At 35.8% G+C, this 17376-nt stretch overlaps 1 protein-coding gene across 2 annotated transcripts in view; it reads right to left on the bottom strand.

Moving 5' to 3' along the window:
• The window catches only part of CERT1 (ceramide transporter 1), a 71182-nt gene that overhangs the window by 23352 nt on the left and 30454 nt on the right, over nt 1-17376 (bottom strand). For both annotated transcript variants that reach the window (XM_070938818.1, XM_070938817.1), the window contains exons 4-9: nt 13145-13252; nt 11789-11927; nt 10105-10188; nt 7517-7674; nt 3731-3823; nt 227-313 (exon numbers count right to left, since the gene is read on the bottom strand). In XM_070938818.1, the coding sequence (XP_070794919.1) occupies nt 227-313; nt 3731-3823; nt 7517-7674; nt 10105-10188; nt 11789-11927; nt 13145-13252 (669 nt within the window). The remainder of the gene's footprint in view (nt 1-226; nt 314-3730; nt 3824-7516; nt 7675-10104; nt 10189-11788; nt 11928-13144; nt 13253-17376) is intronic.

Raw genomic sequence — 17376 nt, forward strand, 5'->3', positions numbered from 1 at the left:
AAACAGCAATTCTCTTACTTTAATGTAAACAATTAAGAAAAAATATTAGTACAAAATAACTTATAAAAGTAATAAAGGCAGGATTAAAAAACAAACAAACAAACAAATATGGTCCTATTCATTCTGAAGCCCATGAACTGTATACTGTAGATGATATTTACTACAGTATGTGTGTTCTAAAAGGGGCCGTGATATAACATAGTAGAACTTCATCTGCTAATATTACCTGTTCTTCTATTTTGTCTTGACGATCTAGAGCAGCTTCAACAGCATCAAAGAATTCTTCTTCATTAATCAAACTGTTGGGACCTTCCTATAGCAAAAATCAATAGAAAGTAAATTCAATAGCAGGTGCAAAATTAAGACAGCTCAAAAGTATACTGCAAATCAGGGTGGATAAAAATCGATGATTTAATTTTTTTTTAAAAAAATAGATTTTTAAAAATTTAAATTGGATTTTAATTTAAATTGGATTTTTTTAATTTAAATTGAATTTTTTTTTTATTTTTATCAAATTTATTTTAATAAAATGCTTTTGGAGTAAACATCTATCTAAAGATAGTTTTCTATTTAAAATGCATTAATAATTTAGTTTCTTCAGCATGAAATGGAGCTTAGTTATGTAGCATGAGGCTGAATATTCTGCAATATTGGGACTCTCAGTGAGTCAACAGCGGGTCAGAGGAGGACCCGCTGTGGGACAAAGATGACAGTTGCTCTTTAAAAATTATGATTTAAACCCACTTGATATGAATCAAGCCTTTTTACTAGTGATTTAAAAATTTAAATTGACTTGATTTAAATCAATTCTACCCTGCTGCAAATGAATAAAAACACTGCACCAGATTTCTTTGGATCTGCTTATATTATTATTTTTAGATACGTTATCAGTTTGAAAAGAATATGGGGCTTTATTATTTTGTAATAATATTAAACATGTCTGAATCAACATATAATTAGGAAACCATACTGTTTAGAGGAGAGAGAGAAAAAACAAATCAACTAATTATAAATAAAAACAGGTTCACTCTCTGAGTAGAAGACAAGAGGCCCACCATAAGTGAAATATAACAGAGAAGACAAAGCAGTAGAGACCTATTTATGGGACAGAAATTGTTTAAACTATAAAATCCTGTACACAATTGACATCCTTTGACTTATTACCTTATATAGGCAAACAGAAAAGAACTGCCTAGAATTTGACAAGTAAATGTTACATAAAGATAGAAATAAATACATCTATAAGTTTCAAAAATTAAAAAAACAGGGTATGATCCAGTCAAAACTAGAACAGGCCATATTACTTTCAATGAAATTACTAAAAATATGCTTAACTTTTATTTCTATAAAAATAGTTCAGCAATTATCTCTGAACAATGCACACTTGCCCTGATCATTTAGAAATATGATACATCTTTTATTTATTAAATTTATTTGCATTTCATCTCACCATGAGGTGATACTGGGCAGCTTAAAATGCTAAAAATAAAACAATAACAATAATATATAAATAAAACATTATAAAATACAAATTATCAGCTATCAGTAAAATATGAGAAGGGAAGGAATAGGTTGAGCGGCCGGGGAGGGGGGGAAGTGGTATCTGTGATTAATCTATTGACCCCCTCCAGCATGATGTTCCCCCATTGGAGCCTCAGGCCAACTAACAGAGCGAAGTCTTCAAGCTCTTCTTGTGGAAGGTCTATCTCTCCAAGGGGGCAAAATGTTCTAAAGGGTATCAGTGATGGCAGAGAAGGCTCTTCTGGACCCTGCCAGGTGGAATTCCTCGGCCAATGGGGGTCTGCAGCATGTCTCCTCTGCTGGCACCTGTGGGGTGGGCCAATCCCAGTGGGATGAGATGGTTCCTCAAGGAATCTGGACCCGTGCCATGAATGGCTATTATCCTTGCCTGCAACAAGCACCTTTGCTCCTTTCAGTTGGGATAACAAAGGCCATGAACAGCATTCAGCCCTAAAAGCATTCATCAAAATTTTCTTCTAGGGAAAACTTTTTCCCCTTTACCAGCTTACCCATGCAGGCATTAAATAAAGTCATGAAAGATATCAATAGTCTTTTCATATTTTCTATCTTTATATCTAGATTTCTTCTCTTAATGGAAGATATCTATCCATGAATAAAATGCATCAAGATGAGAAGGATTAAATGGAGATGATAAATAAACATGCAGATTTTCAAACCATGAAAATCTGGCTCAATGAATATCTAAGCATTTACACACAGTAGTAGGATACTTAGAACTGCAGAAAAAATAATTGCAACCAGCCTGCCTTCCACTGAGGTTCTGTATACTGCACAAGTCAGAAAGACAGCTGAGAAAATATCTGCAGATCTTTCACATCCTGGACATAATCTATTTCAACTTCTCCCCTCAGGATGCCACTTTAGAGCATTGCATAAAAACTAGATACAAAGATGTTTTTTTCCCTGTGCCATCACTCTGCTGAACACTTAATTCCCACAGTAAAGTCTCTCATTCTCATCTTTTCTCATCTTTTCATTTTTCCTATTATCTTCTCCTATTTGTTTATGACATCAATTGTTGTTTGTAATTTATGATTAATGATTGTAACTATGATTATGAACTATAACCTATTTCTTGCTGTTTATATGTACATTGTGAGCTTATGCACTGGAGACAAATTCCTTGTGCGTCCAATCATACTTGGCCAATAAATAATTCTATTCTATTCTGTTCTGTTCTGCACTGTTCTATTCTAATGCTAAAAAAACATGTTACAAGAAAGGTAACCCAATCATTAATGAACAAAGTACAAAGACAGATTTATTTTCTCTATACTTTTTGTTCATTTCAATGTCACATTTATTTATTTATTTGTTAATTTTATTTGCAGCCTACCTCGTTGTGGGGCTACTCTAGGCAGTTTACCTAGCAGTAAAAACAGAGAAATTAAAAGAACTGTAAACATAATAGTAGAAAAATGAAGCAATAAAATAAACAAATAAACAATGAAAATATGAGATTAAAACATAGGTGGAGGGAAGCAAGGAATGCAGGGGGAGAGGTGGGGTTTGCTATCAATCTAATAGCCTCCTCCAGTGTGGTAATCCCTCATTGGGTCCTCAGCCAATTTGCAGAGCCAGATCTTCAGGCTCTTATGGAAGGATAGGAGGGCGGGGGCAGATGTCACCTGGGTGGGGGAGGAAATGTTCCAAAGCACCCACCCTTCTAGATCCCAACAGCCACTATTTTTTTTACTGATGGAATCTGTGGTAGGCCCTCTCTGCCAGCATGAGTGGGGTGAGTCTGATCTAGAAGGACAAAAGTATTTTTGGAGTTACAGAGCTGAATCTAATGGAATTCATCATTTACAATACTCCTTTACATAATTTCATATTTTATCTTATTCAAGTTGTTCATAATGATTACAAAACTGAAAGGTAAAATATATTGCTTTTCTAAGCTTTCTTATAAGCAGGATTGATAATTTGGAAGAGTAGTATACATTTTAAATATACAACATTTAATACATAGAACACAATGAGAGCACTGGGGGCTCTTATTGCTTTTTCACTGTGTACCCAACTCTTGTTTCTGGATATTCTTAACCGAAGGTAAATAATGAACAAACCAATACAAGAATGGACCTTTGTTGCTCAATATTTAAGTACCTATTTGAATCTACCTTTAATGGTAGTATATAAGACCAGGCTTGGCTTTAAAAGAGAAAACATGCAGATAAATGCATACCTCATAATCTGGTCCTCCAAAATGAGATTTTTTTTTTAGTTCTGTCATTGCATTTTTGTATGCTTCCTCTATTCGCCTCCTTTTTTCAACCTCCTACAAGAATATTAAAAAGAAACAATATGTTTTAGTCTTAAACAATTCAAAACTTTGTTAGACTTTTATAAGTTACTGCATCACACTATAAAGTATAATAGTAAGGTACACTCTCTAATTACAGTAAATGGAATTTACATAAGGAAATTAAGAAGGAACTTTTGCTTTGGGAACAATTAGTTTCAGTCTTTAACTATCTAAAACTCTTAACTAAATAAAGATAATATAGCAATGAAAAACAAAGGAGAAAACCCAAAGAAATGTTATACATTTACTGCCTGTTATAAGGTATTCAGTGATTGCCCTTGCCCTCAACAGAAACCATCAACTGGGGAGGGTCCAAACTATCATTTATTAGTTCTAAAGTTAACAAGTTATAATGAGTCACTGTACCCAGAAAAGTCAAGAGCAAGACCACAAGGTCGCATAGCTCTTATACAGAATGTTGATTAAAGACAGTTTGAGTATCTGTATACATTAGCAGATCTCCCACCATTACAGATTCCCAGGAAGGAAACATAGTAGTTTTGATATATTAGTTGAGCCAAAGATTTGTTAAAAGGCTGACCCTGAGTTTACAATGAGAGAAGCAGCGACATGGAGGCTCAGGGGCATATATATTTAAATGCTACCACTTTTAAAGTGTGACCTTTGCAATCAGTTAGTTGGAACCAGTCATAGATTGTCAAAATAATAAAACCACATACCTAAAAGTGCTACATGAGAGATACTACACAGAACATCCATATATAAAAGGAAAAAAAACTCATAAAACCATATCTATACACCATATTTTTCGGAGTATAAGACGCACCTTTTTCCCCCCTAAAAGGGGGTGAAAATTTAGGTGCATCTTATACACCAAATGTAGCCCCGCCCCCCCACTGGCCCCCACCCTTTGGCTTCTGCCTCGCAGCAGTTACCTCCTTGCAAACAAACAGCAAGAAAAAACAGCTCCTTTCAGCTTCAGCACAGCCTAATTAGCACAAGTTGATTGGATCGGCCTCCCGACTCAGCTGATTTGCTCTCAGCTGTTTTGCGCAGGGCTCTGCTGCTTGCTGCAAAGAGGTAAATTGCTGGAGCAGATTTTTTTTTCCTTGTGCTAATCAAGCTATGCTGAAAATGAAAATGAAAGTAAAGCAGGCTGTTTGCTGCAACGAGGCAAAATTGCTAGAGGCAGAGGGAGATTTCTTTTTCTTCCTTTCGTCACCAAAAAAGGTAGGTGTGTCTTATACTCCGGTGAGTTTTATACTCCAAAAAATACGGTAAGTATGCATTCCATATGTATGTATAAGAATGCATCCCATATATATATATATGTGCGTGCATTCCAACTTTTAGAATGAAGCTTTTCATTGTCACTGCTTTATGTTTGTATTTCTTTAGGATGCAGAAATACAAACACAATGCAGAGTACATGAAAAATTTCTTCAAACTATTTGTCAAGAAACAGGAACACAGAGGCAATAATTATACAGTAAATGTGGTTGAACTGTCAGGTGCAGCAAGCTTATCTATATATGTAGAGTTCAAGATAACTACTTTATTATATTCTGCACATTATATAGCAATATTCCCAGACTGCTTGCCTTCTCTTGGTAACAAATAAGGTTTTATGGAGTTTAGGGTAGAGTCAGTTCTGAATCTCTTGCAGCTACATAAGGATTCAAAGCTAATTCCCCACTTGAGACCTTCTTTCTACTGGCTTGGTGTTTCCTAACATAAATGCTGTTTTTAGTCAATCTTGCGTCCCTTTCTGGATCGGGACTCGTTAAATACAGTCACTCATGCCCTCGTCACTTCCCGCCTGGACTACTGCAATGCTCTCTACATGGGGCTCCCCTTGAGGAGCACCCGGAGGCTCCAGCTGGTCCAGAATGCGGCTGCGCGGGTGGTTATGGGAGCGACTTGGTGCTCCCATGTGACCCCCCTCCTGCGCGAGCTGCACTGGCTCCTGGTGGTCTTCCGGGTGCGCTTCAAGGTTTTGGTTACCACCTTTAGAGCGCTCCATGGCTTAGGACAGGGGTATCTACAAGACCATCTTCTGCCACCAGTAGCCTCTCACCGACCAGTACGCTCCCATAAAGAGGGGCTCCTCAGGGTGCCGTCGGCCAAACAGTGTCGACTGGCGGCCTCCAGGGGGAGAGCCTTTTCTGTGGGGGCACCTGCCATCTGGAACGAGCTCCCCCCGGAGATATGGAGGATCCCGGATATGCGCACTTTCCGCCGTGCCATCAAAACATTTCTATTTCAGCAGGCCGGCCTGGCCTAACCTCTCTTTTAAATTGTTTTTAAATTTTTAAAAAAATTTTAAATTTTAAATTTGTCTTGAATTTGGGGTGTTTTAAATTTTGTTTTCTGGGCCAATTATTTAATTGTATTTTAATGGTTTTTTTAACATTTGTATTATATGTATTTTATTTGGCTGTTCACCGCCCTGAGTCCTTCGGGAGTAGGGCGGTATACAAATTCAATAAATAAATAAATAAATAAATAAATAAATAAATAAATAAATAAATAAATAAATCTAATATAATGGAATTCCTTCAACTCTACTTTTTCAATTACTCAAATTCCAAAGTAATATATTCTTCAAAATCTTATAATTAAATATATGATATTATGTATAATACAATTAAGTATTTGCAAGCCAGAGGTCATCAAAGCTTTGGGAAATAAGTCAATAAGTGAAAATATTCAAATGAGATATTAATTCTATTCCAATTATCAAAGGGTTGAGAGTTGATATTCTTCCAATGGTTTGTTCATAGGTCTTTATGTGTATTTCTCTTTAGCCAGGTTCTTCCTAGGTAAGATTTTTATGCAGCCCTAGTTCAGTGAAATCACAATCCACTAGTTTCTAGGCTTTTTTCTGGCAGCCAGCAAGCACCCTGCTGCCCATTGGGAGACTAAGGAGACTAAGATAGATCTATTTTGGACTTATTAGTCCTCATCAGTTAGCCACACCCTCATCCCATGTATCCTCCCTGTAAAGGTACAGTATTTGTTTTCTTTTCTTTTCGTAGGTCTTTATGTGTATTTCTCTTTAGCCAGGTTCTTCCTACGTAAACCAAGATTTTTATGCAGCCCTAGTTCAGTGAAATCACAATCCACTAGTTTCTAGGCTTTTTTCTGGCAGCCCATTTCAGAACAAATTGACAATTTATTCATATCTTCAAAAGTCTCAGTATTTAACATTTCCTAAAGTAAACTGCCTAAAAAAAAAACAAAGATGGTGAGGCCTATAATGAATCAGAGACATAGCAGAATTCAGGAAAATATATTTCAAAAACAAAAATGTTTCTGTCTGCATTAAGTTTCTTTAGACTCAATCACAACCAAAATAAAAAACAAATATTAAAGTACATTTCAGATTTACACAATCTAATCCAGAAATGAAAGTTATCCATATGCATTTATGTTTGAACTGCATATCCAACACAGCTCAGAGATTTTCCTTTGGTTCCACATAAGATTTCTAAAGCCTATGTTTTAATTCTATTTAAGTAAAAGTAGATGATTTGTGCATGGAAAACCAAAATGGAATGTGCAACATTTGCTAACGTGTTAATGCAGATGAAGAGGTTTTCAGCTGTTGTCCTTGTTATACATAACTGAATGTAAATACAGGTCAATACATGTGAAGTTTTTTAAAAATCACAATTTAATCCTTGCACAAGTTAAGAGCCTTACCTTATCCAACCTTTTCTGCCAACTCTCCTCACGTTTTACCATTAATTCAATACAATGGGAAAGTGTAGCAAGGATTCCAGCTGTTGTTGCTTTGAACGTTATAGCTTCACCTTTAAAATCTATACCATTTATTCCCTTGGGTGTAACATGTGGAAACACTAAAAAACAGATTATAGATATATCAGTACAAACCTTGGTTACTCAAATGAATGTTACCTGAAAAAATAGGCTGTGTGCCTATACACAGCAAAACATATGACAATTAAAGTTCATTTGGAGAATACATAGAGAAAATTCAGTAGGAGAAATGCCTTCTTCAAACTATATTCTTGTGTATTCTGATCTCAGTGCTTTAACTCTACTTTGAAAAAATGTGTGGGTGGCAGGAGTGTTAATATTCTTGTAACAATTGTAGTTTGGCAGCTCAAAGTGCAATTTAATTAAAACAGAACCACCTTAAAAGCTAGAAGATACAGCACTTAAAACCAATAATTAACATGCATTTGAATCTAATAATGAACTATAAAAGCAACTGAAAAATAATCAGGGCACGGTAATAATGTCCTAAAAAAATGGAAGGACATTATAATATACGGTACCTAAACAGATTAACTTTCCATAGCTACAGCTGATTTCAGTATTTCACTGCAACAGCCATCTGTTGTTAAGCTTGTTTGAATAAATGATCTATTTAAAAGTATATGAAGTAGAATGTTACAAAAATACATCAATATATATTAAGGATGGAAAAATGTATCATTCAAAACATGTTAGATGTTGTCATATTAAGACTGGGCGTCTCCATTTGCTAAGAGCTGGGATTTAATCAGTTAAGATCAATATATGCTACCGGAATACCTAAAACATTTATGTCAGATGTTTTTTAATAAAATATACATTTGTTTATATAATCTAATTAATGAGTCAAGCCCATCCCAACTCCAAACCACCATATGTTTTCAGTTTCCTATTTGGCAAGAAAAGAAAGACCAAAAAAAATGACTGACTGTATGGAAAAAAATCCAAAAATCTAGATTTTAAAATAAATTTTATTTTAAGTAAATTGTTATGGCAATAACAATGCATAATAGAGTTATATAATTTGGATTACAACTTGAAAATACAAAATATTTTAGCATAACAAATAAGATATAAGAAATAAGATAAAAGTTAAAAAATAGTTCATTAATAAAAACAAAATGCAGTTAATAATTAAAACACTCCTGAAGGCTAGCAAAGAATATATCTAATGAACTTCAAGGCATATTAAGAAAGTAGAATAATAAATGCATAAATGATATGAAGTATATTGCAGGTTTTCCATATACAGTGGCAGTACTATACTCTTACGGTATTATTAAAAACAGTTTTATCCTGAAGGCTGTTAATATAATATGTAGGTCAAATATAGCATTACTAGAAGAAATTACCTAGCTTAATATCATAATCAAAGTGAAAACTAAGCAGTATCAAAATGGAGTCTTCTGTCTCGTTAGTCTTATAAACTTTTTGAAACAAAATTCTGGCTTATGCTCTGAAGAAGCAGAAAGGGTATCAGGCAGACAGTTCTGTGAGAAAAATATTACATTTAAGATAGATCACCTCTAATAAGATCTTATATTTGGTAACCATAAAATTGGTGTCACTAATATAGGTAGAACATCTCTCTATAGGGAAATGGGAAAAAAAGGGGAAATATCTGAATAGCATTCTGAAACCAACTAGGCTCGTTGAACAGATATTGGTCAATAACTTCACAAAGTCCTCCTAGACTATTTGTGTCTGGTTTCTAGGCAGTCGTCAAGGTAGAAACTACATTACAATAATCTAATATGATGTAAGCATAGCATGAGTGACAATACCTCAGATGAACACTTATCAACAGCAGAAATAGCTAAGGCATCACCAATAAGAAATGTTTCTGAATATAAACACAATGTAGTTGCAGCCGTAGAGTATCAAGCATTCTACTTCTGTTCCAACACAGACTGCCACGCCTTAAGTTCTATTGTTTTATTTATGAAAGTATCAACATCATTGAAATCAAATTTTAAAAGTGTTATAAGCTGCCTTGAATAGAATTAATACTTAGGCTTTTTCTTAAACAAGACTTGTCCCTAAACTTATAAGAGTGTATATAACAGGGGGAAAAAGACTGAATAAAACCATTCTGAAATTAGCAAGTAAGAACAGGGTTATTAATTTTATAAAACTGCTAAATAGTTTCAGTAACTATTAGTTAAATGTATGGTTCGATCCTATATCCATTTACTTATGAGTAAATCTATCGAATTAAATAACAATTATTTGGTAAACATTAGATAGCATTGCAAGTTTCTATAGAAATGTTAATTTCTTTTAAAGCTTTATAATTTTAAGTAAAATGTCTTAAAATTATAAAATGCAAATTAGTATATTGCATATCTTCTGAGCATTTAAAATAAAATACATATTTAATTAAAGTATATATGATTTTATGTTTGTTGGCATGTTTATCATACGATGTTAAATTACTTCATGATGTACTCATGAAGTACTCAAAGGATTTAATTCAGCATTTCTATTATAATGTATTTAAGTATACCTACATTTTTCTTTACTTCCATTAGTATTATGCAAAAACTCTCCATCTGAACGTGTTGTAGGAAAATCATCTTCATCATCTTCTACCACTACAACAAAGAAATTGATCGATTACTAATATGCATAGCATAGAATCAGAAGATAGCAAAGAAATAATTTTATGTCAAATGTTGTGTCAGCTAGCTAGCACTTCTGTATTAGTAAACCATGAAAACATTTTATTAAATCAATACCCAAGCAAAATATAAATTCTATGCATCTTACTAAATATTCATACCTGCATACTTTTTATATACATCAAATAGGAAATTAATATTATTAAAAATTCAAATGCTAGAAGAAATAGTTTTAATTCAGCTTACTAATGGACAGGTGGGGAAGAGATGAATGTTACTGTGAAACACCAGTTAAGCAATAAAGCTAAGGGGATCTTTAATCATATCCCTTATTAGTATGCTGCTTTCATTTCATGACTTTATTTGCTATATGATTTCGATTTCCCACTGAAACTAAAAGCCTCTCCTGCCCAATCAACACAGACAGGAATTGACCTTGAAGGAAGAAGGCAAATCAGCACAACACCATGCCATCCAACCCCTCTGTGCTGATCCAGAAGGACATTATAGTTGATGGTATCAAAAGCTGCTGATAAGTCAAGTAGGAGAAGGATGGTTACACTACCCCATTCCACCCAAGGCATAGGTCATCCAAAAGCAGAATCAATGCTATTTCCATTCCATACCCAGATCTGAATCCTGGTTGAAAAGGATCCAGACCTCTGAAGCTATTATGTAACTATCTTTTCTATCACCTTCCCCAAAAGGGAGAAGAGTCAAAAGTTTTCTAATACAGTGGGATCTAGCTATGGCTTCTTGAGGAGGGAGCAAACAACTGTCCATTTAAGAAGCAAAGGAACAACCCCTTCACTCAAAGAACAAATAACCACCACCAGAATCCATTCACATGACACCCTGTGGGTCACATTAAGAACACTTGAGAGGCATTAATCTAAAAAAACACGTGGCCAAGCTCACAGTCCTGAGGACTTTGTGCACTTCCTCAGATCCAACAGATTCAAACCATTCCCAGACAACCAACAAGGCTCTTCTCTAGGCATCTCTTCTGGCCAGCATCCAACTGGGAATGAATTCCAGTGACTTTATCTGATAGATGCTACATAAATTCCCCTGCACACCCGTCAGAGGATCTCCACACCTCCCTTAGCCAGGTGGGCCTGTGTCACCTAAAACAGGGTTAAGGCATGACAATAAAGGCAGAAAAGTAGTGGAACATCACTATCTGAATGTAGGTCTTAATAGCAACTCTAATTTATGTTCAGATGAGTCTGTCCTTTACTGAGCACCAGTGATGCTCTAGACACCTCGCATTCCATCAGGTCTTTCATAAATACGAGGAGTGATGAGATCCTTGAGAGGAGACAGGTCACATGGGCATGATCTGATCAAACGCCTCAGCTGCCTTATTCCAATCAGCAACCAAGGCTTTGGATGGAACATGTAGCAGACCAATCAGGATAACACGCAGCTCCCTAGGAAACTATTCTGGGTCCATTATAGTCACCATAGTTTTATAAGATCATATTACACCACCTAAAATGAATGTTAATTTGCAATATATACCATTTTAGAGTGACGGAATCATTTAGTTTAAACATATTTAAATTAATACCTTTATCTCTCTGAAGTTCATCCTTGGAGACAGCATCGGCACAGGCATCAAAGTATTTCTGTAATGTATCAACTTGTCTGCACAATATATCTCTGAAGGTTTCCATTTCAGCAAGCTTCTCACGCAAACTGTGGCCCTTCTGAAAATTTTTAGTAAAATGTTCCATTATATTAACCCAAATATATGTTCATACTTTTAACAATGTGTTAATTCAGTACACATACACTATATATATATATCGCTGATAAAGAAATAAAGGGAGACTAGTATAGATCTATTTCAAGCTATTTAGCTGTCATCAGCTAGCCATACCCTTACTTGGATTTGAACTTGGATTCGAGGCCAGGTGCCTCGATAAAAAAACACTACACACACACACACATCTTTTAACATTTGTATATTTAAGTTATTGAGATCACATTCCTATCTGAGCATTTATTTTATATATCTAGTCTATTAATTCAATGACCATAAACATTTTAAAATGTCCTTTACATATGCAACCAAGTATTCGGGTTGGTATAACTGTTTAGGAACAGCACAAAAAACATACATTTGAGAGTTATATAGCATTGCCCTAAAGTAATGCCAGAGGAATTCAGAGATCTACAGTACTAAATCATGAGGCAATTCTCATTTAAAAATTGAAGTGTTCTTACCAAAGAGCCTCCCCACCCCACCAAAACCCTTCAATCTTGTGCTTATGTGTCATTCCTCTGAGACAGCCAGCTTGGTCTAGACTCTAGTGGTTAAAGCACCAGGCTAGAAACTGGGAGACTGTGAATTCTAATCCAGCCTTAGGCATAAAAGCCAGGTGGGTAATTTTGGGCCAGTCACTCTTTTTTACCCAACTCACCTCACCAAGTTGTTATGAATAAAATAGGAGGAGGAAGGAGTATTAGATATGTTTAGTGCTTTGAGTTATATATAAAAATAATAAAAGCAGGAAATAAATAAATGACCAAGCCATATGGGTCATATAGTTTTATTGTAATAGCTTCAGTTACAAAGTCTGAATGCACTTTCCTCTTCCCTCCCTGTATCTTTATGTGAACTAGAAGTTTTTCTAAGATATTTATTCAAATGAGTTTCTAGGAATGGGCTCGAGACCCTTTTCTGCTTTGGTAGCAGCTCTGTCTCCTGTCCTTCAAGGCCATTCCTCATTCCTTCTACATTAAGTGATATTCAGGTACATTGTTTTTGACCCCATGTATTTTTGCCTATATGAGAAAATGTAACAGAACTCATCAATAAAACATACATTATTATCAAGGTATTTTCAGGATTTATTTACATACACATTATGTACAAAGAAATAGATTTCTTTCAACAGTATCATTGTTTTTCATATCTAACCTTGAATGAAGAGGTTGATGTTGCAGAGTACCCACTTGCTCCAGATACAAGGGATGCCATAGAGCCATGACGTCGCAAACTTGACTCCGATCCATAGCCAGATTCAGTCTAAAGTACAGATACATCCATTAGTAATGGAATAAAGAGGCAGACCTTCACTGAATGAATTGCTCAGATTAGTATTCTAAAAGAAAACAGTGGACTAGAGAAAGGCATCCAGAATGTGTTCATATGTGTGCGTATACAGACACAGATACCATTTTAATACATACTACATGAAGACACCATCACCTGAAAACTTAACTGGTTGCAAGAAAGGAAGGGAAAATATCATTATGAATTATTTCAGTCAAGCTTACTTCCAGAAATTATCTAGTGAAAAACAAAGGGGAAAAATTTATTCATTAAATTCACTAACGCTAACTAAATACCAGGAAACATGGAAATAAATATTTCCTATTTTCTTTCCTCTCCCCCATCATGCAGCCCTTCATGAGAATGTCACATTCTGGCTATCTGCCTTCTTAGGCTTTAGCTAAGCAAACTGCAGCCACTTTAATAAACAAACAATGAGCCAGTTTGGTCTAGTAGTTAAGGCAAAAGGCTAGAAACCAGGAGACCATGAGTTCAAATTCTGCTTTAGCCATGAAAGACAGGTAGATGACCTTGGGCTGGTTATTCCCTCTCAGTCCAACTCACCTCACAGAATTGTTGTTATGGGGAAAGCAGGAGGAAGAAGGAACGTTAGATATGTTTGTCACTTCAAATTATTTATAAAAATAATAAAGGCGAGATTTAAATTAAATAAAAAATAAACTGAGGTTATTCAGAACCTCAGTGACACCTGAACTCTGAATTTTAACTATAGAAAGTCCACAACTCAAATTTCTGAACTTTTATTAAATAATTTTCAAACCATTTGTCAGCCCAAACGCTCCATAACTGCAGGCTCTGTAATTTAATATAGCTAGGATGTTTTTTGAGTTCTTTTAATATATCTATATTGATTACTTACAAAAAGTTTTCCTTGAGAATATTTGGAAAAAGTAAAAAAATCAAAATTTGAGAAATGAGTGAGATACAGTATGTTGCTATATAATCTAAGTGTGCCATGATTTTAAAAACTAACAAAAGTATTATGGATATTATGAAGGGGAAGAGCCAGGAAAAGGATGCAAAAAGAATGACATAGATAAATAAGAAGCCACTAATTCTTAAAAACTAGTTCTTTGAGTTAAATAAGAATATCATAAAAGTTTCACCAAGATAAAAATGCTGATATTTTTGCTCTTTATGGATAATAAGCAATTATGAGCCATTAAGTTGGTGTTGATTCTAAGAACCATAAAGATAGAATGATCTGTCCCTAGTCCAACTCTTTAAGTATCGTCAGTTGCCTTCTCTAATATGAAGTTCAAAAGCATCAACACTCTTTACATCCTGCTTTTTTTTAATAATAATAATAATAATAATAATTATTATTATTATTATTATTATTATTATATTAGTTTTAAAAGTAAAACAATGGACATTGCTCAACGTCTCTGGTTTCTAACATTTACGTCAAAATCAAGTTAATAAGTAATCTATTCCTTGTTCTATATACAAATTTACATATCGCCTACTTCATTATATATCAAGTATACAATATTTTACTTCCTAACCAACTATGCATGTATTTAATAAACCAATATTACATTCACAATATACATTGATATATTAATATACATTGATATATACATTTTCAGACATTCGTTATCCCTTATTTTTGGCATTCGTCCTCTTATCTAACCAATTATAAAATATCTTCCAGACTTCATAGTATTTTGATTCACTTTTGTCTTTGAGTTCTAAAGTAAGTCTGTCCATCCTGCTTCTTCAATTCCCACTTTTAAACATGGATAGGTGGATACTATTATCCAATAATTATCCAATAATAATTCTATTTTTTCAAACTGCACTGAAGTAGTTTACCAGTGGCATTTTGTTCTGGTCCTGAATCAGACTCTTAAGTAATCATAAACATTACAGTGTGCAGAAAATCAGGATTTAAGCAAGCAAATGACCCTTCTCCATACTGGAAAGGAAACTACTCTAGACATCTTTCTTTTCTCTTCTAAGTAGTTCCAAAAACTGAAACAAAACAATAAACAAATTAAACCTGAACAGAACATGGATTCAGTTCCATATCAAATTAGCAGTTTTTTGTTGTTGTAGAGCCCTTAAGTATCCTTCTGGATTTCACAGTTTATAGTATGTTAGAAAACAAATTAGTTCTACTGGAGAACTGCAGTAGTGATCACATTTATTTGCTAGAATGGGCACTTCTTTGGGGGCATGGTATCTGCACATTCTGAAATATGAAACTAACACAAATCAACAGCCCTGATTCTCAAACAAAGCTCAAGAGTGCCACCTAGAGTAGGTTTTCATTATGCTGGGATGCTTGACAATTTCTTCTCCCCATTTCATAGTCAAACTTAATTTCTTTTGCATAACAGCTTAGTTAGACATGTTTTAATGTGGCAGACACCATTAAGCAATTTCACATTATTTTTCTTAAAATAAAACACAATAAATTCAAATACTTTAAAATTACATTGGTAAAATATTAAAGATGAGTGTGTTGGAAGAAATGTCCATCTGGGTTCAGTTCCAAGTGGGGGAGAAAGACACTGGAAACATGGAAACTGTTTGGAAAGATGGTTTAATAGTGGACAGGACCACATGGTTTAAGGTCCTGGGCAATCAAGCACATGGGTGAGAGAGATATTTATATCCTCTCTTGGGCCCCGCCTTGGAGCTTCCTGTTCCTGTTTAAGGGCAGGTATCCTGATTGGATGTCAGACTCCTATAGGGCCATGCAGGGGTAACTTTGTAGTTGTCTTGAGTCCCAGGCTTGGTTGAATCTTGTTGGGTGATGAGGTAATGAAGCTAATCCTATAATGTCCTGAGGGTGAAGGTCTTAATCCCATCATCCTGGAGCTGAAGTGGGGGGGGGCAGGGAGTTGCAGGGAGCTGCTTTGTCTTTAAAAACATGTTTCTCCTTTTCTCATCCAGGGAAATATAATATTCTGCCTTTTTAATATTTCCTAGAATATTTCATTCTTCTAGGAGATGGATGGGTGCTAACTTTCTTACAAGTGTATCCATCAAATTGATAGGCAAATAGAGTACAATCACTGACACATGCTTAGAGATTTAACAGCTGAACCAGAACCTTTATGTTACTAGAAGATTATCTTGAATTACATGAAGCATGATATGCACACTGAACAAAGAGGAGCAAAGGGCAAAATGTTGATAAAAAGCAGAAGATTCTGCCATAATGACTAAGCTGCAAGGCATAGGTCACTTGCAGAGGAGAGGAAATTTATTTATTTATTATTTATTAATTAAATTTCTATACCGCCCTTCTCCAAATAGGACTCAGGGCGGTGCACAGCCAAGATAAAAACAAAGCATACAAAATTTAAGAACAGTATTAAAATAATTAAATATTTTGGCCGAAATTAAGATAACCCAATTTAAAATCAATTTAAAATTTAACTCAGGCCAGCCCAGCTTGTTGAAATAAATAGGTTTTCAGGGCCCGACGAAAAATCCGGAGGTCTGTTATTATACGTAACTCTGGGGGAAGGTTGTTCCAGAGGGTGGGCGCCGTCACAGAGAAGGCTCTCCCCCTGGGGGTCGCCAGCCGACATTGTCTGGCGGACGGCACCCTGAGGAGGCCCACTCTGTGCGAGCGTACTGGCCGGTGGGAGGCTATTGGTGGCAGAAGGTGGTCTCGTAAATACCCCGGCCATAAGCCATGGAGCGCTTTAAAGATGGTCACCAACACCTTGAAGCGCACCCGGAAGACCACTGGGAGCCAGTGCAGCTCGCGCAGGAGAGGTGTCACATGGGAGCGCCTCGTCGCCCCCATAATCCCCCGCGCGGCCGCGTTCTGGACCAGCTGGAGCCTCCGGGTGCACCCCAGGGGGAGCCCCATGTAGAGAGCGTTGCAGTAGTCCAGGCGGGAAATGACTAGTGCCTGAGTGACTGTGCGTAGAGAGTCCCGATCTAGAAAGGGGCGCAGCTGGCGTATCAGGCGAACCTGATAAAAAGCCCCCCTGGCCACGGCCGTCAAATGATCTTCTAAAGACAGCCGTGCGTCCAGGAGGACGCCCAAGTTGCGAGCCCTTTCCGTGGGGGCGAGTGATTCGCCCCCAATAGCCAGCGATGGCGTCAGC

The sequence above is a fragment of the Pituophis catenifer genome, unplaced genomic scaffold (genome assembly GCF_029215685.1).
Source record: "Pituophis catenifer annectens isolate HBS135680 unplaced genomic scaffold, rPitCat1.0.hap2 SCAF_2, whole genome shotgun sequence".
NCBI lineage: Eukaryota > Metazoa > Chordata > Lepidosauria > Squamata > Colubridae > Pituophis > Pituophis catenifer.